The sequence below is a fragment of the Suricata suricatta genome, chromosome 15, assembly GCF_006229205.1.
Source record: "Suricata suricatta isolate VVHF042 chromosome 15, meerkat_22Aug2017_6uvM2_HiC, whole genome shotgun sequence".
NCBI classification, from domain to species: domain Eukaryota; kingdom Metazoa; phylum Chordata; class Mammalia; order Carnivora; family Herpestidae; genus Suricata; species Suricata suricatta.
The window spans coordinates 6,823,127-6,846,731 of NC_043714.1; the positions used below are offsets into that span (position 1 = coordinate 6,823,127).

The window sequence follows — 23,605 nt, forward strand, 5'->3', positions numbered from 1 at the left end:
CTAGCAATGCAGAGATTCACAACTTAGTGGAGCAGGAGCTCAGGAGCAGAAATTTCCAGAAACCAACCAGTGCCAGGGCAGGAAATCCAAGCTATGAGAGATTGCTGAGGGCTCCAAGTGAGAGTTGAGAATTCTTTTTTTTTTTAATGTATTTATTTTTTATTTTGAGAGAGAGAGGCAGAGAGTGAGCAAGTGAGGGACAGAGAGAGAGGGAGAGACACAGAATCTGAAGCAGGCTCCAGGCTCTCAACTGTCAGCCTAGAACCCAATGTGGGGCTCGAGCCCACAGATCATGAGATCTGTGAGATCATGATAAGCTGAAGTCAGACACTTAACCAACTGAGCCACCTAGGTGCCTCAAGAGTTGAGAATTCTGGGAGGCCCTAGTCATAAGGGACCCCCTCACACTTTTTTGAGTTTTATCTCCAGGATCTCTACCAGATTACCACAGTAAAGATTAGAGAAAAATTTCTCCATGCTCCTGGCAAGAGGAGGAATAAAGGAAATGTTGCAAAATATGCCAGAGCCTTCTATTCTTGAAAAGACCTGCCCTCAGAAGAAGCCTTCTCCAGAGCCTAAACTACTGGGGTTTTATCAGAACCCAATTCCCCAGAGAGTGAGAAACACTCAACTCCAGCCCCATCCAGACTTCCTGTCTTGTCCAGGGGGGTGGGAAACAAAACAAAGCTGGGAAATACACGTAAAGATCATACCTGAGGGACACAAGTTCACAAAATGACTGAGACCAAATCTTACAACAGTAGAAACTGAAAAATGCTGAAAGAAATTTGGTTCCTTAAAAATCTCTTTTGTTTCAAGGATACAAACTCCATTCAAGTCTGCTCAATTAAAACAAGAAAATCTCCTTTTGAAAGAAGCAGACAGGTCTTACATGTCCCAGAGTCATAGGGGAAAAAATAAAACAGACTCTGAGGGCCCAAGAAGACTTCATCAGACTCCACATGGCCTATCATCACTCTCTCCTCTCTGACTCCAGCCCTCCCTCCGTCCCCTCCTCGTCATCCCCCTGGCTGTAATGTTAGGAGCCCTCTTGCCTCAAAACATTGAAGAAAAGGAATGTTCCTTCCCAGATATCACAGCTCACTGTTTCCCCATCCAGGTTTTTGTTCAGTGTCACTTGTCATAGATACCTTCCTTGAAATCTGCCATATAAAATAACACTTATCCTGTTCCTTGTTCCTAGCTGCTTCACTCTGCTTTATCTTTGCTCATAGCACTTATCAGCACCTCAACTTGTATATGCCTTCATATTCATTTATTTTCTCTTTCCCCTCTAGACCTGTCCATGGTAGGCTCTTGGTAAATATTTGTAGAATAATTGGATAAATAAATGGCTGAGTGAAGAAGATATACCAAGTTGGCTTTAGGGATCAGCCTCTCTACCTCTCCTATCTTTTGGTTTCTCAGCTTCTATTTCTTTATGGGTTTGCTTCATTCTCCTTGTTCTGCCAATCAGCTTCTGACTCTCTCCCCTTATTACGTTGGAGACACATGACCTAGTCACAGGCACCGTGCCCTGTTCTATTGATTCTTCTACTCAGCTGTATGTCTCCACTCTTGACTTCCCATTCTGTCTCTTAGTTCAGTGACAATATTTGTCCAGTAGATTTCCTAAGTTTGTCTTGTTTTTGTTTTTGTTTTGTTTTGGCTTGGTTTGGGTTTTTGGCCAGTGCTGGTGAGAATGGAGAAAGGGTAGTTAAGTACCACATAAGCTGCTATCTACTCTTTGTGCGTTTACATTCTTCTAAAGAGGAGCTCAGGAAGTAGAAAGCAAGCACTTGAACTATGTTTTTTCAAGGTAACTCTTCAGGGGCAAAAAAAGAAAATAATATTTCCTCAGCTCCTGTCAATTGTCAAATGCTGTGCTCCACACAAGGAATGTACATCATTCAACCTTTTCCAAGCTAAAGAAACTTTTCCCCCCTACAGAAATATTAACCTATCATCACTGAACATTAGACTAGAAAAGGTGGAATGGAGACTCAAATCCCAAATGGTTGACTCCAAGATCAATGGTTCATTCCCTTCTTACATTTTACCTTTGGGTGTGGTCTACTTTATTGTGGAAAAGGATATATGGAAGGGTTTAAGAAAGAAAGGAGCTTTTGAAAGGAGGTAGGCTTGGCATTGCCAGATATGAGAGGAGGGCATTGGTGATGGAGAACAGAGGAGCAAGTGGACTCACAAGAAAGAGCAGCCTGGCTCACCTGAAACACATCATCTGGGAGGGGGAAATGGGGGCTAGAAAGTCATTTGGGATATGATCCAGTTAGGCTAAAGACATTGGATATAATCCACCTTGAACAACTGGTGGTTATGCATTTCTAAGAAACAGTACAGTTCAAATTTTGTAGCATATCCTTTAGAAAGTGAGATTTTCCATTAGTATAGCTCTCAAAGTAGGTAGGCTCTATTGGTTTTCCTGAGTTGCTATAGCAAAATACTACAGACTGATGGCTTAAACAGAGAAATTTATTTTCCATACAGTTCTGGGAGTCCAAGATCAAAGTGCCAGGTGATTCAGTTTTTGGTGAGGGCTGTCTTTGGGCTTGTAGACAGCTGCCTTCTTTGCCGTGCTCTTTAATGGCTTTTCCTCAGTGCGTGTGCATGGAAAAAGAGAGAGAGGGATGGAGGGGGTGAAGAGGAGGGGAGGGGAGGGGAGAGGTGATGAATACTCTCTGGAATCTCTTCTTATGAGAACACTAATCCCATCAAAACAGGACCCCACTCTCCTGACCATCCCTAACTACCTCTCAAGACTCTATCTCCAAATATCATCACACTGGGGGCTTTGTATTCAACCCAATGAATTTTGAGGAACACATTTAGTCCATAACCTAGGCCAATCCAAATAATATATACAATTAATATAGCCCTCCTGAAGAGTCTGTTTCCTGCATGAATCAAAGTGGCCTTTGAAGGCATCTGGAACCAGACGAGGCAGGCTGGGTAATTTACACTAAGAATAGCGTTAATCAGTTTAAACTTTTCTTGTAGTGCTTTCTGCCCCGACATATGAACCACCGCTCCAACCTGAAATGTTCCTCTTCAGCCGTCTTCCTTGCCTAGATGTGGCCCTCAAATCCTTGCTGATCACCTCTTCTGTCATCCAAGAGGTTTATGATCCAGGAAGAAAGCCTATAGATCAAGAACTAGCTCATTTATAGGAAACATAAAGCAGGGATTGTCTCTTGTCCTCAAATATCCCAATAATCCATCCAAAACAAGAATGAAATAATAAATCTCTCCCCTAGGCTCTTTGCTTTGCTTTATCTTCAGCTTTACTTCTCAATCATCTCATCCCAGCAAAACCAGCTCAAAATCAGAAAATAATCTGTGTTTGAATGAAATACAGGAGGAAAGGGAAGAAAATGAGCTTTTTTCAAACAACCCTGCACTAGATATCCCCCCAGATACTTCACGTGCATTTCATTTAAAATCTCGAAACCCCTGAAGACCAGTATATTGATATCCTTCCACACAAACAGAAAAACTGAGGCTCGGAAAGATTTAATTGTGGAACTCACTCACTGACCAGTCAGGGAGCCAGCTGAGAAGCTAAGGTCTCAAGTGCTGGCATTGATGTCATATGCCCTGCTCATGAGGAGCACGTCTTGGCCCCTCCAGGGACTGTAAGGTTCTCCCACCAGAAGCCGCATGCCCTTTCTCTTACATAAGGCTTCCGTGTGTTCTTTTGCATTCTGCGCCATGCAGTTTAAACCTTTCTTAGTTTCCTGAACCACACATTCAAAGGAAGGTGTACTTTTGTCTCTGGAATTTAAACAGCAATGCCCATAGCCCTCAATCAGTACCTCCCATTCTCCTCCATAATGAGACCAACTAATACCTTCAAAGAGCCACATATTTATTTCTGCTGTAGAATTTTACCCCAGACATAGAATATTTGTAAAAAATAAAACAAAGCTCTTCACATATTCAGCTATTTCTCTTGGACTGCCTTACAGCACCTAATAAAACTGGGAGCAAAAGGCGGGTTTTCAACAGGCATCTATTTCACGCATGTCTGGATGAAGTCTTCGATAGCAACTGGTTATTTTTTCCAGTGTGATGAAAAATAGCAATTTTGTTCATCTTCAGAGCATGGCCAGGCTGATTGGGCTTCAGATAAAGTGGGGGTTAACCCTGACAATTAGGGTGCGGGTTTCTAACTGCCTCTGGGATTTATGTTGGGCTCTGCCTGAGACAAGCATGCTTTCCCCACGCAGGTGACTGATGGGGTGTGATGGTAATGAGCTCTTTGTTAGGAAGCTTTGCCAGCAAGCGGACTGTTGTGTTTCCCCAGCATTTGTTCTCCATGTTCTTCTCTTTTTTTTTCAAGTAAATGCTAATTTTATTCCCCAGATTTCTTCACATGGACCGATGAGGGTCCTCTATTTATGAAGAATTAACAAAACAATACATTAATAACATTTGTAAGTTTAAATCTCTTTAATCTGTCATTCATTCATGTGCAATACGAAGCACTTTGCTAGGATGACATGTAAATAAAGACTTGCGATGTGAGTTGTGGTCTGTGTGTATTTTTGATACACGCAAGTTAGCTCCTATTCAATTCTTTGAATGAAGACCCTGTCCTTCTACCCAAAAGCTCATAGTCCAGGTAACTTTTAATAAGATGATGTGAGAGAGTCATGATCATATGTCTATGTTTTTTGCTCCAGAAAATCTTTCACTTGATTAGTATGGAGAAACATAGCAATGCATTAAATGAATAGTGTTAATGTCTAAACTGGACACTGGTTGGGAAGGCCTTTTTTTCTTCTCTGGAAATTTGCAGCTGTGTCCTTTGGGTGGGATTGCCCTCAGGCCCCACTGAGTGAGCCTTGACTTAGCCCCATGGCTGTGTTCCATCCCCTTGGGATCTGTTGTGGATGAACACATGTTACAATTTGGATCAAAAAGACTGAGATGCTTCCTGAGGGGCCTCTGGGAGATCCCGCTTTCTTGTTGGGAGGCTACTAGAGGAGAGATAGTGTTCTTCCCTGCACAGTGTGCTATATATTTAAAGTCCAGATTGCAGCTATGATACTACCGAGCAAGAGAGCTCGTCCAGAGATAATGAGCTCACATACAGAAAGCCAATGCTAAGGAACTAAGTGCAGAGGGAGAAAGCCCAAGATTAATGACACAGAGATCTCTGGATGAAGAGCTCTCTTGAAGCTGGGTCTGCTATGGTTTAGTCACATTAGCCAATACATTACCCACTTGGCTCAAATCAGTTGGCATCATGCCTTCAGTTTCTGGCAACTGAAGCATGCTAGTGGGTGAAAACTTCTAGTTACCTAAGAAAGATCATACAGCTACTTCATTTTAGCGGTAATTTCCTCGTCTCCCTTCTCTTTCTCCTTGGATATTTCTAGATCAAAAAGGCCTGAACTCTTTATTCAAATTTTCAAAAATAACTTAGCCAAGATACACTGTGGCGTTCCTCACTCGTCTCCTAAAGGAGTTTGAGAATCAATCATTCAAGAAGTACTGATGGAACACATACTATATGACAACTGTCCTCTCTTTGAAGAGTGTTTCCTCTTTTATGCTTTTTTTATTTGATGTCCACATAATATTTATTGTGAATAAATTATGCACCATATGCATTCAAATATATGACTTACTGGTTTAGTCTAAACTCCTCATCTTAAACCAAACATTGAGTCTAAAAGAAGTTAAATGATTTGTTCAAGACCTCATGGCAAATTTCTGTCTTAGAAGGAAATCCCTAGTTTTTCAATCCACAGTCCAGTGGTCTTTCATAACACTTTGCTGCCTCCTCACATTGATTAGTGCTACCTTGGCTAATAATTATGATGTTATTTATTCCAGGCCTTAATTGCCCAAATCACTTTGGCCTGCGAAAACTGAATCAGAAAGCTAGCAAGAACTGACTTCCTTATGAAATTTCTAGCACTTCCTATTTTCAGACAGGCTAGAAATACACTGCGAACAGCCTTTCTTATAAGGTTTGGCATCTGCTATGATCAGAAATAAGAAGTATAGAGGTTGGAGAAAATTAACTAGAAAAATGAACCTGAAAAGTCTTAGTTCCACATACGCATGGGGGCTTTCAAATGTCAGACCCAGACCCTGACGTTGCCAGAGCTCTCTTGATGTTTCCTTATAGAGCAAATGTGTGTCCTGACTTGTCTTCACAGCAGTTATTTGCTTAACACAAAGGCTGTATGCCATAAGACACTAATTTCAGAATTGAAATAAACTTTTTGTTTTTAAAAGTCAGATTCAGTAGTGATTATTGACTGACCTTGTTCCCTAGGCTCTACCATATTTCCCAATGCAAAACAATACACTCCTCTCAAGAGTTTATCTTTGTTTCTCTGTGTCCTGAAAAGTAATAATTCCGGTGATTCCTGAGAGAATCCAAGTAGGCAAATAATAGCATCATATTAGTTCTTCAGAAATATAATTTCCTCGTGTACTGTTACAGTAGTGCCTGGAACAGATTTTAACTCCAATCCCAGGAGTATAGTCTGGTAATTTGGTATCAATATTCATCATCCTAAACCACTTCATTGTGACTAGCTATGTGCTCTGTTTCATTACCATGTCTTTCCATTAATTGTGTATAGTATGAATCCTCTTTAATACCATATATGATTTTCATGCATAAATATGCCAAAATCAGTCAACTTGTTTTCTACTGAGGATTAAAAAATGCTTTCTTTATGTGGTTGAATTACTTGAGGAAGAGGAACTAGCCTTCCCCACACTTGTCTGTCTGATCAGGGTATTCATCCAATGTGGATCGACATCATGAGGAATGTATTTTGACCTTTAAACTCATTCAAATACCTTGTTTTTATTTTGATCAAGTGTGATGGTGGCAACCTGATCTAAAATCTACATTTTGATTTAAAATCTCTAATTTTAGAAATTGTGCTTGGGAATTATAGTTCTAGACTTCTCAAGAGGAGAGCAATTCCCAAGTTGCTTATGTAAGTGGAGCAAGAACAACTGAATGAATAAACTAGAAAGGATGTATTTTAAAAGGGAGCAGAAGGCCCAAACTGAAGAATGGGGGTATCCAATTTTAACAAAGAAAAAGAACATTTCTCTTTCTGCTTTCTAGAATATCTAACACTTCAGGGGCACCTCAGTGGCTCAGTTAAGCATGCAACTCTCGAATTTTGTCTCAGGTCATGGCTTCACAGTTCGTGACATGGAGCCCCATATGGGGGTCTGTGCTCAGAGTGCAGACCCTACTTAGGATTCTCTCTTTCCCTCTTTCTTTGCCCCTCCCCTGCTCGATTGCCTCTCTCTCTCTCTCTCTCTCTCTCTCTCTCTCTCTCTCAAAATAAATAAAATAAACATTAAAAAATGTGTAACCTTCATACAGATATTTAATACAGGAGACCCTGGATAGGCCGGTAGATATGTACATAATCCCATATGTGTATATATATATATTTAACTGAAGTATTTTTAGTAAATAAATCACTCCAAAAAATCCATGAACATCAGGAAACAACTAGGATATTTTAAAATTCATTGGGGTAAAAAGATCTACAGAATAATAAGAAAGTATTTTTATCCTGACACATATTTATTGAGTTATCTCTGATGACTTTGATCCTGTCTCCTTTGGCTATCATTACTCTAGAAGAAAGTCATTACCTCTGTTGCCTGTAACATTTAGATGATGGGTAGGATGGCACAGGTATTGAGTTTTATTCAACTGAGGCCTTTCGAACAATACACACTTGAATACATCCACTTTGGATATATTATAGTTCTTACCGTTATAATAAAAAATGAACCCTACTCAAGGTTTCTTAATGGCGAACTTTTGTCAATAATTTGTTCTATGGCATGGGCACCTTTAAAGATTTTTACAGTGTGCTTTCAGCACGAGCTTAGTGAGTGCACTTGAGTTTCTTTGTTTTAAAAAATTTCAAAATACAAGTCCATTTCACTCACGGTTTCATTTGACTTATTTACTTGTTTGGCAAACACAACCATAGCCAAGTCCTATTTTAAGAGTTAACACACCTTTTCACTGGTAGCCAAGAGAGGGAATTCTGTCCTGATTCCCTGTAGTACTCAGATCTGTGACTAGCTTCATGGTAACTGAGACAGTATTCCTGAGAGAAGGGGGCTGTCCTCTTTTACACTTCTTATCTCTTACAGGCCTTTATACCTGTTTCTGACACCCTAGAAGCATAGCATCCCCAAGGACGGTTTGGCAAGAACACTTTGGTATAAACAAGTAGTTCCAGACCTTCAGCTGATTGATTATTAACGCGGTCATTTTCAGGGTTCAGGCACAGCACAAAACTCAGGAGTCTAGAGCTTATCTTCTATTCCTTTTGCTGATCCTAGAACCATGGCAGTAACCATTCTTGACTTCCCTCACTCCCATGCTGGCCAGATCCTCTTCCTCCCTGTGAAGAATTTCCAGTACCTATGCCTACCATCTATGAAAAAAAGTTGTAAACTCCCTAGTTTCTTGATTCACAGTAGTCATTTGACTCCTCCCATCCCCAACCCAAGTCATTTGACTCCTCTCGCCCCCAATCCAAGGAAACCTAATCTTGTGAAAAACAAAGTCCAACTGACCTCCGTCTCCTTAGACTCAATGACACCAGGGCCTCAACCAAAACCAGCATCTGTGTGAAGAAAGCACATGTTAATTTTGTTTAGAACTTGCCTATTTCAAAACCATACTCTGTGTCAAATTCATGAAGTGACACCAGATCAGTAAGTCCAAGAACTTTTTGAAGTCTTGAGGAGACTTCAATATTCATTGTGTGTCTCTTGCACAGTTAAGGGAACCAAGTGTTCCATTTGAATCTGCTTCCTGAGGACTGTTTCACAGGAGACTACAATTCTCTTTGTTTTTGTTCCTACATGAAGCAGACAGTTAGATCTCACCTTTATAAATTTAGAAAATAAAAGCTGCATTGGAACAGACAAATGAGTTTGCTAAGCTTTTTATGCTATTTAACTTAATTATTCACACCAATCTTCCGTACATTTTGAACACGTTTCTGCAACTCCTTAAGATCTACCCATTGTCCAAAATAATATCTGTATATTGTAGTGGATGTTTTACTAACTTAGGTCTGTTTATCATCACCTTAAATAAAAATTTGTCATGATTCAATTTAATTCAGTTGAATTCAAATACTTTTATGTTTATGTAAAAGATATCACATCTTTATTCTTCCTGACAAGTGGTTTATTATGCTTCCAGAATTTATCTATAACATACACTAGAGCATTTTGGAAGCAGCAGAACCATTAAAACATTAAATACCTATTATAATTCTGGAAGAGCGTTGGTGTTTTTGTTTGTTTTGAGGTTTGGGTATTTTTTTTAATGTAGTATAAGCTTGAGTATGAGAGAAAAGAGAGTTATTCCAGCGTTGCTTATTTTAATTTTTATATGTAGTCATATCATTTTATCAGAATAATTAAGAACATTTTAGATCTAAGTATAATTTATGAAGAAGTTACATTGAAATGTAAAGCCATCGATGACTTCCAGTTTTATTAGACAAACAATAGGGAGTTCCTATTTCCACTGCCTTCCACAACTTTATACTTTCTGAGGCATGCATGAATCACCTCAGTTTGCTGTCATACTTTTTTTCAATGATATTAGAAACTTAATTAGGAAAAAGGAAATCAACAGCCTCTGGAACAGGGCCCAGTATCCTCTCAGACTTCAGAGGGAGCTCCCAATGCCAGAAGTGACGCAGGACAGGAGAAGAAAAGTGAGCATGGGGTCTCTGGGCACCTCACAATCTGTCTTCTATGTTCTCTTTGAATGACAGAAGCCCAGGGATCCAATCCAGAGGATGATTAAAGGTAGTGGGGAGCAAGTGTGATGGAACAGAATTTTTGCATATCAATACCAGAAACATATGTATTACAATGATGAAGATTTTAGTGGACCCAGTTCACTGGCCATCTTGACTTTATTCCATTTAGTTTCATGGTTTTGAGAATTCTCTTAAATGTCCCTATATACTTATCTTCTTGTGAAATTTAATTGCCTCCAGTTAACATGACATACGATTCATGCCTCTTTACTCTTCGAAATTCTGCTAGTTCTGCAGGGAATGCGCTTCCCCACTCTGCTGGCCTGATGAATTCCTAGTAATTCTTTAGCAATCCTCATCAAACATCATCTCTGCAAAACCATCCCTGATTCCAGAGGGTTGAATTTATACTGCAATGAATCCTTAGTCTATGTAATATGTATCACTGATAAACTTTCCAATCTCTGTTACTACACATCCTCTGTGTATTTGCCCTGCTGGATTTAAGGCTTTTTGAAAGAATGATTCATATACCCTCCACTTTTTATCCTCACCTACCAGGGGCCTGGTTTAGTGTGTGTGTGTGTGTGTGTGTGTGTGTGTGTGTGTGTGTGAAGTTACTGTCCATTATTGGCTGAAATGTTTGTAACAATTTCATAGCCATCACACAATGAGGCTGTAACATCTCCAATCTGTTATCAGATAAGGAAATTGAGCTCAGAGAATGTTGTTCACAGAAGCAACTTTCCCAAGGGGAAACCCAGAATTTCCATCCGGAATGAAATCATGGCCAGCTGGACCCTAAAGTCTGTGCTCACTTAAGGCATGACTATGCTCACTTCCGGCAGACTTCTATACAGATTACATTTGTGGGCAATCAGAAAGTATGCATTGAATATTTGTTGAACTAATAAAGTCACTGATTTTAAAAATTCAGACCACTCTTGGTGGTGATTCGTACAACACATGTGATGATTAGCTCCTGTCAACAGGCAGATGCCTGTTTCTAGAAAGAATAGACCTGAGAAGACAGAGCTACTGCATCATTTTTGATTCCCCGGAAAACTCATCTCAAGTAGGTGCTGAATGAATATGAAGCATGAGGATGTGGAAAACACCGAGGGCACCTTTTTCATGGTTACATAAATGGATGGAGTAAGCCCCGCAAGGTTGGAGGACATGGTTCAAGTTAACCAAGTAATAAGTGGCACAGAAGGGGCGAGTAAAGAAGGAGCTTTGGCCAGAATTGGTGGTGATCTGGGCTTTCTGATGTGGAGCCAGCATGTGCTGGTTAGTACTTACTCCTCTGTTCTTTAACAATAGGCATGGCTTAGCATTCAATTTTTCTGTATTTCCTCCTTTATTAAATACCTACATGTTGTTTTGTTGTACATCATTTCCTCCTTTATTAAATACCTATATATCATTTTGTTGTACATCATGACTCTTAGATTCTGATTATGGAGGAATCAAGGGATAAGATAGCTAGTCTTAACCTCCCTTGGTTCCAAAGCATGAAATAAGCTCAGACCCACTGTAAACATTCTTGCTCTGGGTGTTGACAAGAACTCCCGAGAAGAATATGGGATGAGATGTCCAGAGCAGAGTTGGGAGGAAAAGAGTTGGAAAACCCTTGTGGTTTCTCAAGCTGCTGGTTTAGATGTGTGATGTTGGGTCAATGAGAGGCCACTGCAGGGAAGGCAGAGAAAGAGTTAGTCTAGACTAGGAAAGGATGAGGAAGTATTTCGGGTCAAAGTGTCTCTGGCATATAAGCCTTGGCCAAACTAATTACTTGGCTGAGGGCAGAGACCATTAAAATCTCTGCCCCCATGAATGCTGGTTAGAAAAAATCACGTCACAGAAACTTCCTGTATTTCTGTAATCCAGACCTTGGGTCCGCCTCTTTCTCCATTAACCAAGATCCTCAAACACCACAGCAACAAAAGGGGGAATCCTATTCAATATAGCATTTAGAACCCAGCTCTCTTAGCTTCCAGGTCAGGGATGCTTTGGTTTCACTACTATTAAACTTCTGTGTTTTCAGAACCATGCAGAAGAGTGACTCAAAAAAGCAGAAAGAATTTTAAGGAGATTGATTTTCTTGAATTTGAATTCAATTGATCTTTATTTTGGTTTAACCATGAATTAGAGTTAGATTCAACTTTGTGAATTATTTCATAATCAGTATTCTTTTTAAAAGCCATTGATGTTACTTCATTAAAATTCCAGTTTCATATTAATATTAAAAATACTCTCTTGGTGAACCAAGACTTTTAGCTATAGAGAATAAACTGATGGTTACCAGGGGGGAGGCAGGCGGGGGGATGGGTGATGGGGATTAAGGAGGGCACTGGTGATGAGCACCAAGTGATGTATGGAATTGTTGAATCACTAAATCGTACACTTGAAACTATTATTACACTGTATGTTAACTAACTGGAATTTAAATAAAAACTTTAAAAATACTCTTATTTATTTTAATATTATTAACTTCTTCTTAATATTTTATTTTAATATTTTTCCTTACAAAGAAATTATAATTGAAGGTCAGAGATAATTTGACTTGGCACCCAGGATGATTAGAAGACAAAATCTCAAAACGGAGTTATTTCTTCCCATTGAGCTAGGTCCACTCAGCGTCGTACATAACTTCACTGGGTTATCTGAAGGTGCAAAAAGAAAAGAAAACAGAAGCCAAAGAAAGAGGGAGAGGAGATGGGGGAGGAAAAGGTATACTAAATACGTACAAGTAAGGTCTGTAAATGTGCTATAGGACCCCTCTTCAGCTGATCATCAAAGTCTATCTTACATGTTACTTTTTTATACAAAAGTACTTCCAATAAAGATTAGATTTCTCACCATTCTATAAAATACAGATAGGGATTACTTCATGCAAAAACATTTTTCCTACCTTAAAGGACCTGCCAAAGATATCATAAAAAGCTTGTTACTAGATAAAATAAGGATGCCGTATCTAATAATATGGTTGGCACTGAAAGTGTATGCTTCATATAGACACTTACCTATCAAGGAAGTCACTTTTCCTCCAATGTGTTTTATGGCTCTGATTTGAGTACAGTGATGGGCATGATGTCCATTTACCTTCGTGCACCTGCACACACCCACTTGCACTCCTCTTTCTGTTAAAATAATAGTTTTCTCATCTTTAATGTGCTCTTGCCTTCTTTTGTAGGAGGCGGATGCAAGACCCTGCCCGAGCACATGGCGAGGTACGGCCTGCCGGCCTCTAGTGCTCCCGCCCCCCCCCCCCCTGCCAGATACCGCGATGAGTGAGCGACCAATGCGAGGCCATGGAATGGGTCAGCCCTGCCTCTGCCAGCCTATCATGAGCTGCCGCGCAGCCTGGGAGGCAGGTATATATGGGGGAGCAAGCAACGGGGAGGGGGAAGGAGGAAGAAGGAAGAAAAGAACCAATAAAAGTCTCTGCAACGAATCCCGGTGTCGTCAGTTCTTCAAACTGCGGGCAGTTTGAGCGGCTCCGGCATTCTTTTGTTCCAATTTTTTTTTTCTTTTCCTCTGCAAACATGCAAACACTTATTTGGCCAAATGTGCATCTCATCATGTGGACCAATAAGTGCAAGAGGCTAAAAGAAAATTAATTCCAGGTTCTGACACCTGGAATGAGGGAAACAAACAATTTCACGATGAATCCAAAAAAGCAGGTAGTAATATAATTCTATTAATATCACCTCATTTCTGCACATTTTTGGTAGATGTGTGCATTATTTTCATAGAGATGCCATTACAGTTACCTTCAAGTGGATGTCTTAAAATAACAGAAATTGATTCTTATAGTTGTGGAGGACAGAAGTCTGAAATCAAGGGGTTAGCAGGGCTATGTCTCCTCAGACCTCTCAGACTGGAGGATCCTTTCTTGCTTCTTCCAGCTTCTGATGGCTCCTCGTGACCTTTACTTGGGGCCCCATCACTCCAACGTCTGTCTTCCCATGTTGCCTTTTCCTTTGTGTTTCTGTGTGTCCTTTCTGTCTTGTATAAGGAAGGGCACTCTCACTGGAAAACAAAATTATATATATAATTCTGTGGCTGCACCACACTATGGTCACTCAACTCCTTTGCCTCATTTTGCAATTTCATCTCTTTATTACAACATTCTTGCTCTTTTCATTTCTCTTAGCTCTCTTCCAAATTCCAACTGAGCCCTCACAAAAATCTTGCCCCTCTCCTTTCTCACATACTCCCCTGGTCTTACATGAATTTTGTTTCTTATCCTCTACATCCCTAAAGTCCTATATTAAGAAAAATGCTACTGATGTATCTGCATTCCAGAAAACAAAGACTATATGTCTTGAAGTGAAATTGGAATAAAAAATCCTTGCCATCAATTTCTAATACTCTTGAGAGTGGGAGGGTCTCCTTCAACATTTTTATCAAACTCCCTTTTTATACTTGGTATAAGGGAAAATGTGTTTTTTCTAGCCTAGTTTTAGGTTTTCAGAAAAGTTACAGAGACGTCATTGAGACTTCCTGTATCTACCCCTCACTCAGTTTCCCCCGTTGTTAACATCTTACATTAGTGCGTTACACTCGTCATAACAAAGAAACCAACATTGATACATTACTATTAGCAAAACTTCAGACTTTATTTGAATTGCACTGACTTATCCCCTAATGCCTGATCCAGGGTGCCATCTTGGATACCGCGTTTCACTTACTCAGCATTTCCGTAGCTTCCTCCTGGCTGTGACAGTGTCTCAAACTTTTCTCATTTTTGATTAGTACTCATTGGGTATTTTGTAGAATGTTCCTGTTAGGATGTGTCTGGTGATTTCTTCATGTTTAAACTGGAGTTGTATGTTTGGGAGAAGATCACAGAGGAGAAGGTCTCATCCCATTTTTTAGGAGTACCTGCTATCAACATGACCTATCATTGTGGATTCTGACCTAGATCACCTGGCCAAGAGAATGTTTGCCACATTCTCCCACCAGAAAACCACTCCCCAACCTTCCCATAATCCCCTGTTTGGCAGCAAGTCACCAAATACTGGTCACCCTAGGGGTGGAAGTTATATACACTTTTCAAACTAATATACTTTTTAATTCTCCTACTTTTCTCTCAAGTACCAGCACTTAATATAAATAAAACCCTTTCTTATTCAAGACTATACTAATTTAAAAATTTGTCTTAAGTGCAGAATGGAAACTACATGTTTTCTGGTTTTTTTTCATTACAAATGTACATTTTAAATATGGCAGCGGTAAGCAAAATTTTATTGGCTAGCTTGAGGACTTTGTCACCTAATCACCACTTATCTTGTTTCTTCTTATAATAAAATACATTTTAACACTTAAATTTCTCATGAAAATACTTCAGAAACAAAGCACACTTGTCAGAGGCTATTATGAAGTGTAGAAAGAAACCCAGGGCTCTCTCTTTCTTTCTGCAACAAATCTAACCCTGTGCCCCCAGCAATTAAGATACTTCATTTTACGAGTGCCTGGGAGGCTCAGTCAGTTGAGTGTCCAACTCTTTATTTTGGTTCAGGTCATGATTTCAGGGTTGTAGGGTCAGGCTCCACATGCTAAACGTGGAGACTGCTTAAGACTCTCTCTCTCTCTCTCTCTCTCTCTCTCTCTCTCAACACTAAAAAATGACACTTCATTTTAGACCCTAAATTGCATCCTGTTGTATTTTCTTTTCATCAGCTGGTGTTGCTATGCTCATCTGGAAATTAAAATATAGGGGCACTTCAACCTTCCACATTCCTATAATGATCATTTTTGGTACTTGTATCCCTTAACGTTAATCTGTTCATTCCCCAACTTATTTCTAAACTTTAAATTCCATGGTACTGCTCTAGTTTTTTTTTTAGTTTTGAGCATTTCAGATGACTTTCTGCTTTTGGAATCTTACCTTTTGGACAATCATAGGCATAGTTCTCCTGGCCTTCAGAAGAGGTACAGATTCTTTGTCTTGGAAACCTTTTCCCAGAATATTTACCAAATGTCTGTTAATGTGGCAGACACGGTGTCAGGCTCTGGGAACAGACTATATACACGGAAGATTAGTGGTATCTCATGAATCATAAAGGGTCTTATATAAGATCTAATTCTCCACTCTGCTACTAGAATGCTCATCCTAAAATGCAAAATGTCATGCCTCTTTTACTTTAAATGGTTCGAGTCCCTATAGTTTTGAGGGATAAACACATCTTCTTAATTTACCCTGTAGTCTTTCAAACTCTCAAGATCTCATTTTTTTTTTTCAAATAGCTGTGTGCTGTCTGCATTCTTTTTCAAATGTGTCATGAGGTCATAATAAGGCCATAGTGTTTGAAAAACATAGAGTATGAGATAATTTTGTTTCCTCATGGTTATAAACTTTTTCTTTCTTTTCCTTCTTACATTAAAGAAACTATGTGTTACTCTACTCATTTAAATGGAAGCCTGAAGAATGGACAAGAGTTAGGAAAATGGGTCTTGTGGTGGTGCAAGGGTGTGGTCCAGAAAAAAGAGGAGATGTCTCCACATCTGGGATGGTGCAGTGAAGGGTGTGCTGGCACATAAGACGGATCTCTGGCCAACAAGTTACAGCAAATAGCTCCATTATGATGGGCTCCTCCCAACTCTTAAAATATCCCCAGAGGATATTTCTTTGCTAATCTGAAATGACTGGATGTGAAGCTGTACAGTCTTCTCAGAATTATGGTTGATACTTTAAGTGAAAAATCTTCAATTGGGTAGTTCCCTGGATGGACCCCAGAGAAGGGTCCTGGGACATATAACACCAGCGTATTCAACAAGACACCTGTCTCAGTAGAATTCAGTTACTTCTTCAGGAATACAAGGTTAACTTTTTTTTCCCCCAAAGTTTATTGGTCAACAAAAATACAAGAGAAGAGTGTGAGTGTGGATAATCACCCTGTCTCAGTCTATTCAGGCTGTCCTGACAAAGCACCATAGACCAGTGGTGACAAATATTCAGTCTATTCCATACCCAAGTGGAATCCTTTGTTTGGTTAGTGTTGAACGACAGATTTTCCTGGCTGACAATAGGGGACAGCTGGGTCTTCTTTAATTCATCTCGATCTTTTCAAGGTCAAATATGTTGAATCAAAATATTTAATATTGACTATGTTTTACTACCTACCTCAGGAGAGAGCTCCTGAGTCATATAGTCCCTCTCTAAAGTTGGATCAAATATTTAAAAAATAGAAATAGGGGCGCCTGGGTGGCTCAGTTGGTTAAACATCTGGCTAGATCTCCACTCAGGTGATGATCTCATAATCTGTGAGATGGAGCTCCGTATCAGGCTCTGTGCAGACAGTGTGGACCCCACTTGGAATTCTCTCTCTCTCTCAAAATAAATAAATAAATATTTAAAAAAATAGAAACATACTAACAAAGACCCTAATAAAATTTGCTTCCCACCTTCACCTGATATGAACCTTTGGCAAATATTAACATTAATGCGTATTCTGATATAGCTTCTGCATTGGAATCTATAGGATAAGCTCAGTACCTCCAGATAAGTGTGGGGGCCCTCTGCACAATGGGGAGGTTATCCTGTGCCCATGCTAGCTGCCATAGAACAAGGTAGAACCTTGAGTTTGAAATCAGAATTTTGTGTATGGGCCTTAAGTAAACAAACAAAAGAGTCAGGCCTCTTTCTCTTGGCCTGGATGGAGGCACTAAGTGTGTAAGTAAGGTGAAGAGAGGACTTCTGTTCAAATTGAGGTTGCCCAAGTTGGAGGTGAAGCATCTCATGAGTGAGGATTTAGAGTGAAGATTTAAAGAAAATGAAACAAACCTTACGGATACTTGGAAAAAAGCATCCCAGAAAGAATGAAGAGCATATGCAAAGAATTTGGGCAGTAACCTTCCAGGTGTATTTAAGGTTCATAAGGAGAACTGTGTAGATGGAGTGGAGGGAGGGAATGGATGAGAAGGACACTGGTGGCCCAGGAGTCAGACTATGTATGGATTTGCATGACAGTGCGAAAACGCTTCTTATGCAGTGAAAGATGAGAAGATGTTGGACAAATACAAGTTAGGGCTGACTTCCTGAGTGTGTGACCAGTGCAGGTGCCCAGGGCTCCATGCTTACAAGGGCCGTGCACCTTAACGCATTGCATTTGGCATCTTTTGCTCTTTGAATCTGTGTTTTTTAAGTGAATTCTGATCCAAAAATGAAGTCCCTGCCACAAGAGGCCTCCCTGCCTCCCTAATATGGATTCTCTGCTACCCACTCACCACCTCCTGGAGCTCTACCTGCCTGACCCCCCACTCCACACTCTCACTTGTGTCCCATTCATGTTGTCATCCTCCATCTTCTGGGAGCCCTGGGTACAGAAGTGGGGAGTGTTGGGGTCAGGTGTATGCTCCATGGTATTTCAGGGGGGAGGCAAGATGATGGCCCTCTCCTTCTCAGGCTGGCAGCTTCAGGAGTATTCAGCAGGGGTGTCCTGCCCACTGAGGATCCAGGCACTGGGCGTGTCCCAGTGTGAAGGCTGTAATCTCTTCAGGATTGTTTGGTCACTATGGGGTGAAGCAGAGGTTCATGGGAAAAGAGACTGGCTTCCTTGCCCCTGGCCAGGGTCTGGCATTATCCTTCTGTACGGGGTCCCACAAATTATGTAGCCAATACTGATGTGAATCCATGCATAGCATGACCTGGCTTGCTTATCTGAAGGATCACTCTGACTGCCATGGTGACTATAGGGAAGCAAGGGAGGGAGACAGGAAGACGGGGAGGGAGGCAGGAATCCAGGGGTGGGGGTGGGGGGGTGGGGGGAAGATAATCATGAATCTAATCAAAGTGGCATCAGGGAAGATGGTGAGAAATGGTCAAATAAAAATAGATTTTGAATGTAGAGCCAAACATGTTTTCTGGCAAATTAGATAGAAGGTCTAAGAGAAAGAAGTGGCCAAGAATGACTCTACAATTCTTTGATTTGAGAAACAAAAGGAAAGAGTTTCCATTAACTGAAATGAGGAAGGAGGAACAGATTTTGAGGGGTGTGGGAGGAATTGAAGTGCAATTTCAGACTATTTAAATTTGAGATGTCCATTAGGCATCCGAGTACAGACGTTGAGAAAGCGATTTGATGTATTCAGGCGGTTAGGGCACAGCCAGCCTGGAGAAATAAAAGGGGAGTCATCACTATATAGATGGTATTTTAAAACATCAGAGTTCATGAAATTATCGAGGGAGCAAGAGTACACAGAGAAAGATTTGAGGACTGAGCCTATTTAAAGATAGAGGAAATGAGAAAGAATTAGCAGAGGACCCAGAATTAGCAGAGAGGCAGGCTTGGAGAAGGAAAAAACCAAGAGTATGTGGTACAGTGAAAGCCACGTGAAGACTATATTTCAATGAGTAGGGAGGTCAATGCTGTCAGAGGGTCTGAGTAAGACAAGAAGCAGGATGTTCAGGAAAATACAGATAGACAGTGTGCACTTGGTTTTATGGAGCCGTTCTGGGTTAATCTGAGCGCAAGAGGTTAGGAGGAGAGGAACTGAAGAAAGCCAGGTTAGGTATCTCTAGAGAAACTTTGTATGAAAGGTTTTAGGGAGACTTAGTGGTGGCTAAAAGGGCACTGGAATTTTAAAAAGTTTTGGGGTGTGTGTGTGTTTTGTTTTTTGGTTTTGCTTTGTTTTTCAACTAGTGGATAAATAAGATCATGGCTTGTATGCCAACTAGAATGATCCAGCAGAGAGAAAATCAATGATTGTTGAAATTAGCCTTGAATTGTGCTCCTGAGCAGTGAGAAGGGACAGGAGCTGGTGAGCAAGTGGGGTCTCCCAGTACAGGCAGGAGGCTGAGCACTTGGTACAAATGCTGGTGGGTGGGCAGGGAGGTACCGAGAGCTTTGTGGGTTCTGGTCCGATTGCTTCATTTTTCTCAGCCAAATGGGAAGCATCGGCTGAGATTGAGGGTGAGGAAAGAGGTGCTCAAAGTGTGAGAAGGGAAAATAGAAAAGGAAATAATGATTTCAAAGAGTAGGAAAAAAGACGGACAAGTCAAGGCACAGTGTGATGCTGAGCCCAGAGTCCCCTGCAGGCTTATTGTGATTTAAGAGGGAGCTCAGTCAGCCTGGCTGCACCTTCCTCTAGCCACCACTGGCTGGAGGAACTCAGGCTCCCAGCTGGTGGAGACCAGGGTTTAAACAGGCTTGGTGTTGGGTTGAGTAGGAGGGACAACAGAAATGAGGATGTGTTTGAGGCAGGGCTGATGGTGGCTGACATGAAGTTCAGCTCTGTAAGGAAAAAAGTGCAGGCAGGATCACGTTCAGGGCATGAAAATGAAGTAGAAAGGAATCCAAGGGTGTCTCAGGGAGCAAGTTAATCATGTAGGAGGGATTGACCACAGTGGGATGCTTGCATGGTTTAGATTACAATGGAGGTGAACTTCTGAGATAAAGCGGAAGATCAGATCATTGAGGGAGAGATTAGAGTACAGATAGGCCAGCAACCTGCATTAAAAACCAAAGGATTCTGATGCAGAAATCTAATTTTTGGGAGAGTTGACAAGCTGAACATTAAGTTTTAGAGTTAAACCAGGAATCATGAGGGAGTGGAAAGGGCGCCTGGGTGGTTCAGTTGGTTGAGTGCCCGACTTCTGCTCAGGTCATGATCTTGTGGTTTGTGAGTTCAAACCCCCTGTTGGGCTCTGTGCTGACAGCTCAGAGCCTGGAGCCTGTTTCAGATTCTGTGTCTCTCTTTCTCTCTGCCCCTTCCCTGCTTGTGTTCTGTCTTTGTCTCTCTCTCAAAAATAAATAAACATTAAATGAAGAAAAAAACCCATGAGGGCGTGGAAGCAACATGAAGAATATTAACAGGATGCTGTATATTTAGCGTTTGAATGTGTTGGACACTGGACGCAGTGCTAGCTTACATGTATCATTTCATTTATTCCTGGAAACAACACTGGATATTAGAGACTATTATCATCCCTACTTTACAAATGATAAACATGAGAGCCAGGGAGGTTAAATAACATGCCCAAGGGCGCCTCTGTCTGAGTCTAAACTCTGAGTGCTTAACCATTATGTCCATCAGCCTTGACAAGTGCAATGATTATGATAGAGCCGGTGATATTAAAATCCTTGTCCTGAAATGTGAATAATAGACTTACGGGATTAGAGACTCTTGAGGACAATATTGTATACAAAGCCCAGTAATATGCATTATCTCATCTAATCCTCATATTAATCCTGTGTATTAAGCAATTTGCCCAGATCCTGGGGCCAGTAAGCAGCAGAGCCAGGATGGGAACGCTCATCTTCTGATCCCTACTTGTACTCCTTTCACTAACTTCTGCTATCATTTCCAGAGAAGGTCCAGACAGAAACTTTTAAAAAGGGTCTAGACAGCCTTGAGTAAATGTGTTATTAAGGAAGCCATTACTAGTTATTTCTTTCTTAGAACTAACAGGGTAAGTCTCATAATTCCTATGTTTCCATGGGAACATAGCACAGAATGTAGCATTCTTCCTGTTATGGAATGTTCTTTCTATAAATGCATGCATTCATTCAACTGTAATTTACTGAGCAAATAGTCTGTGCAGGTGCTGTGCTAGGTGCTCCCAAAACAACTGAATAAGAACAACCCCTGCTCTAAAGGAACCTCAGGCAGCTCCAGGCCTTGAGAAGCTCAGATACTCTGCAGGGCCTTTTCACATCTGGTACAGTTTTCAGGCACCGCGTTTGACCTAGAATACACTCCATCGCTTAGCACCCAGTCACCTAAGAGATCATACTTCTCCCCAGTGGTTCTGCACCCGGTAAGACCAGCCAAAGCGCCATGGAGATGGAATCTTAGATTGGGACCCTGGGGAAATAGCACCAGAGGGTTGTTCTAAAGAGGATGTTTTTACTCCAGGAGGATCCAAGTTGAAGGCTAGATTTAAAAATACGCCCTTTGCCTGGCATTCTAATTTGCTCAGTGATACTGCATTGACCTTTATTCACCACTTGGCCATGACTTTTGCAAGGCATCACGGCTTTGTACATGCCAGGTAATGCTTATGGGCTACGTGGCCCAACACCCTCCGGCCACACAGTCAGGAAAGTCCAAGTAAGGCAATGCCCAGGGCGCCAGTCTGTAAGAATAAAGGAGGCCGCATCCAGGGGCGGGGCGAATTCCACTTGTCCACCTTGGTGCAAAAACAGCAGATGAGCCAAAGCACCAGACGCCCGGTGTGGCTATTTCTACACGCAGAGATTTTTCCCCCTGCACTTCTCCTTCACGATGCTACTAATTAAGAATGGCACACACACTAGTTCAAGCCGAGCCTGGTGTCTACAACGGGGAGAGGAGAGGAGGGTGTTATGTTTTGCCTCCAGATTTAGAAGACCACAACTGGTGCTCTTAATGGCAGTGTAACACGTGTTGCCTCACTTCCCTCTGGTCTTAAAACATGTGAGTCACAGTGTAATTAAAGAATTACACCCTCTGTCACTTACACTGCAAAAGTTAAGTGAGACAAATCAGACTAAGTTTTCTCGTTTTTTTTTTTTTTTAAATTAAGATCGTACATGTACTGGATTTTTAAGGAGTTTTTCAAGCTCCCAATTATCCTATATGCTCTTCATTTTTCGTCTGGCGAACCACTCGCATCACGGATTTCATTTGTTCGAATCATTTCTGGAGCAGTGGGACCACGCCTCACGTCCGTAACTCCTACAGCTTTAAGAAAAGGGGATTCTAGTTTTGGAGCAGGGGAGGTGGCGCCAACTCGCGGCTCCGCCACTCCCGACCCGCCGGCCGGTACACCGTTTCCCGGGTTGGCCTGCCCCGCCCCGCTTCCCCGCGGCGCCGCGAGCAGCCGCCAGGGGTGCTGCGCTGCCCTCCCGGGGGAGGAGAGGGTGGAGGGCGGCCGCCGGGCTCACCGCTCCCCCAGGCTCGCCAGCTGCCAGGCGGCGGAGAGCGCGTGGGGCGTGCCGGCCGGGCAGCGTGGGCTTGGGTCGCAGAGGGTGCGGGGCCGCCTCCTTGCCTCCCGGCTGGGGTGCACCGGAGAAGCTCTGCCCGCACTCTCCCCCGAGGGCGCGGGCTGGGGCTCCCGGCGGACCCGCCCACCCACCGCAGCACTCCGGGGGCCGCTGTTCCGCGCTCCTCTCGGCGCCTCTGCCGGCCCTGCACGCCCTCTCCCTTCTCGGCTCTCCCAAGGCCGGGCACACCCACCGCCGCTGCCAGCGTTCGGGGCCCTCCTGTCCGAGTTACACCCCGTCTCCCAAACGGTCGCCAGACCCAGCTGCACACCCAGCCCTGGTCCAGGTACCCGCACATCAGAGCGCAATACAAAGAGGCCTGCGCCCCCGAGCCCTCGCCGCCGCCACGCCCGCCCGTGCCCACTCTTCTTCGACCTCCGCCAGGGCTGGAGGCCGAGACCCCTCCTCTCGGCGCCCCCCTGCCCCTCCCCCTGTGTCGCTCAAATCCACCCAGCGTTCCCCGAAATCCTGTGAGCTGGGGGCCCTCGGCCGTCCCTCTTCGACCTCTCGGCCCCTGCTCCCGGCCCCCGGGACCGGCCGGCCGCCCACCCCCCACCGCAGCCGCGAGTTTCGGTCCCGGCCCCTCCTCCGGGGCCCTCCTCCTCCCTCGCCCCTCCCGAGCCGGGGTGGGAGCGGCGGCAGCTGGAAGAGAAGGGATGAGGTCATCCTCTCCCTCGGAGTCAGCTGGTGGAGGAGAGGAAGCGGGAGGAGGGAGCGCGCACGAGGGGAGGAGAGGAATGTGCAGGTCCGAGGAGCGCCGAGGCGGCCGCTGCTGCTCCTGCTGCTGGCGGCGGCGGCGGCTCGGGCGGCAGCCGC

General features: G+C 42.6%; 1 protein-coding gene and 1 long non-coding RNA gene across 7 annotated transcripts in view; one reads left to right on the plus strand and one right to left on the minus strand.

Moving 5' to 3' along the window:
* Positions 1–18,258, minus strand: part of LOC115279074 — a 32,838-nt gene extending 14,580 nt beyond the window's left edge. For 3 of the 6 annotated variants that reach the window (XR_003903189.1, XR_003903186.1, XR_003903188.1), the window contains exons 1-7: positions 18,098–18,258; positions 15,712–15,846; positions 14,513–14,708; positions 13,691–13,850; positions 12,842–12,958; positions 12,346–12,481; positions 8,611–8,660 (exon numbers count right to left, since the gene is read on the minus strand). This is a non-coding gene — a long non-coding RNA (uncharacterized LOC115279074). Of the gene's footprint in view, positions 1–2,472; positions 3,160–8,610; positions 8,661–12,345; positions 12,482–12,841; positions 12,959–13,690; positions 13,851–14,512; positions 14,709–15,711; positions 15,847–18,050 lie in introns of those variants that run through there. The other 3 variants (XR_003903190.1, XR_003903185.1, XR_003903187.1) reach the window with 3 other exon arrangements.
* Positions 18,259–21,819: 3,561 nt separating this feature from the next.
* XKR4 (XK related 4) overlaps positions 21,820–23,605 on the plus strand; it is a 411,991-nt gene continuing 410,205 nt past the window's right edge. Inside the window, exons 1-2 of the mRNA XM_029924011.1 lie at positions 21,820–21,875; positions 22,521–23,603. Of these exons, the coding sequence (XP_029779871.1) occupies positions 21,820–21,875; positions 22,521–23,603 (1,139 nt within the window). The remainder of the gene's footprint in view (positions 21,876–22,520; positions 23,604–23,605) is intronic.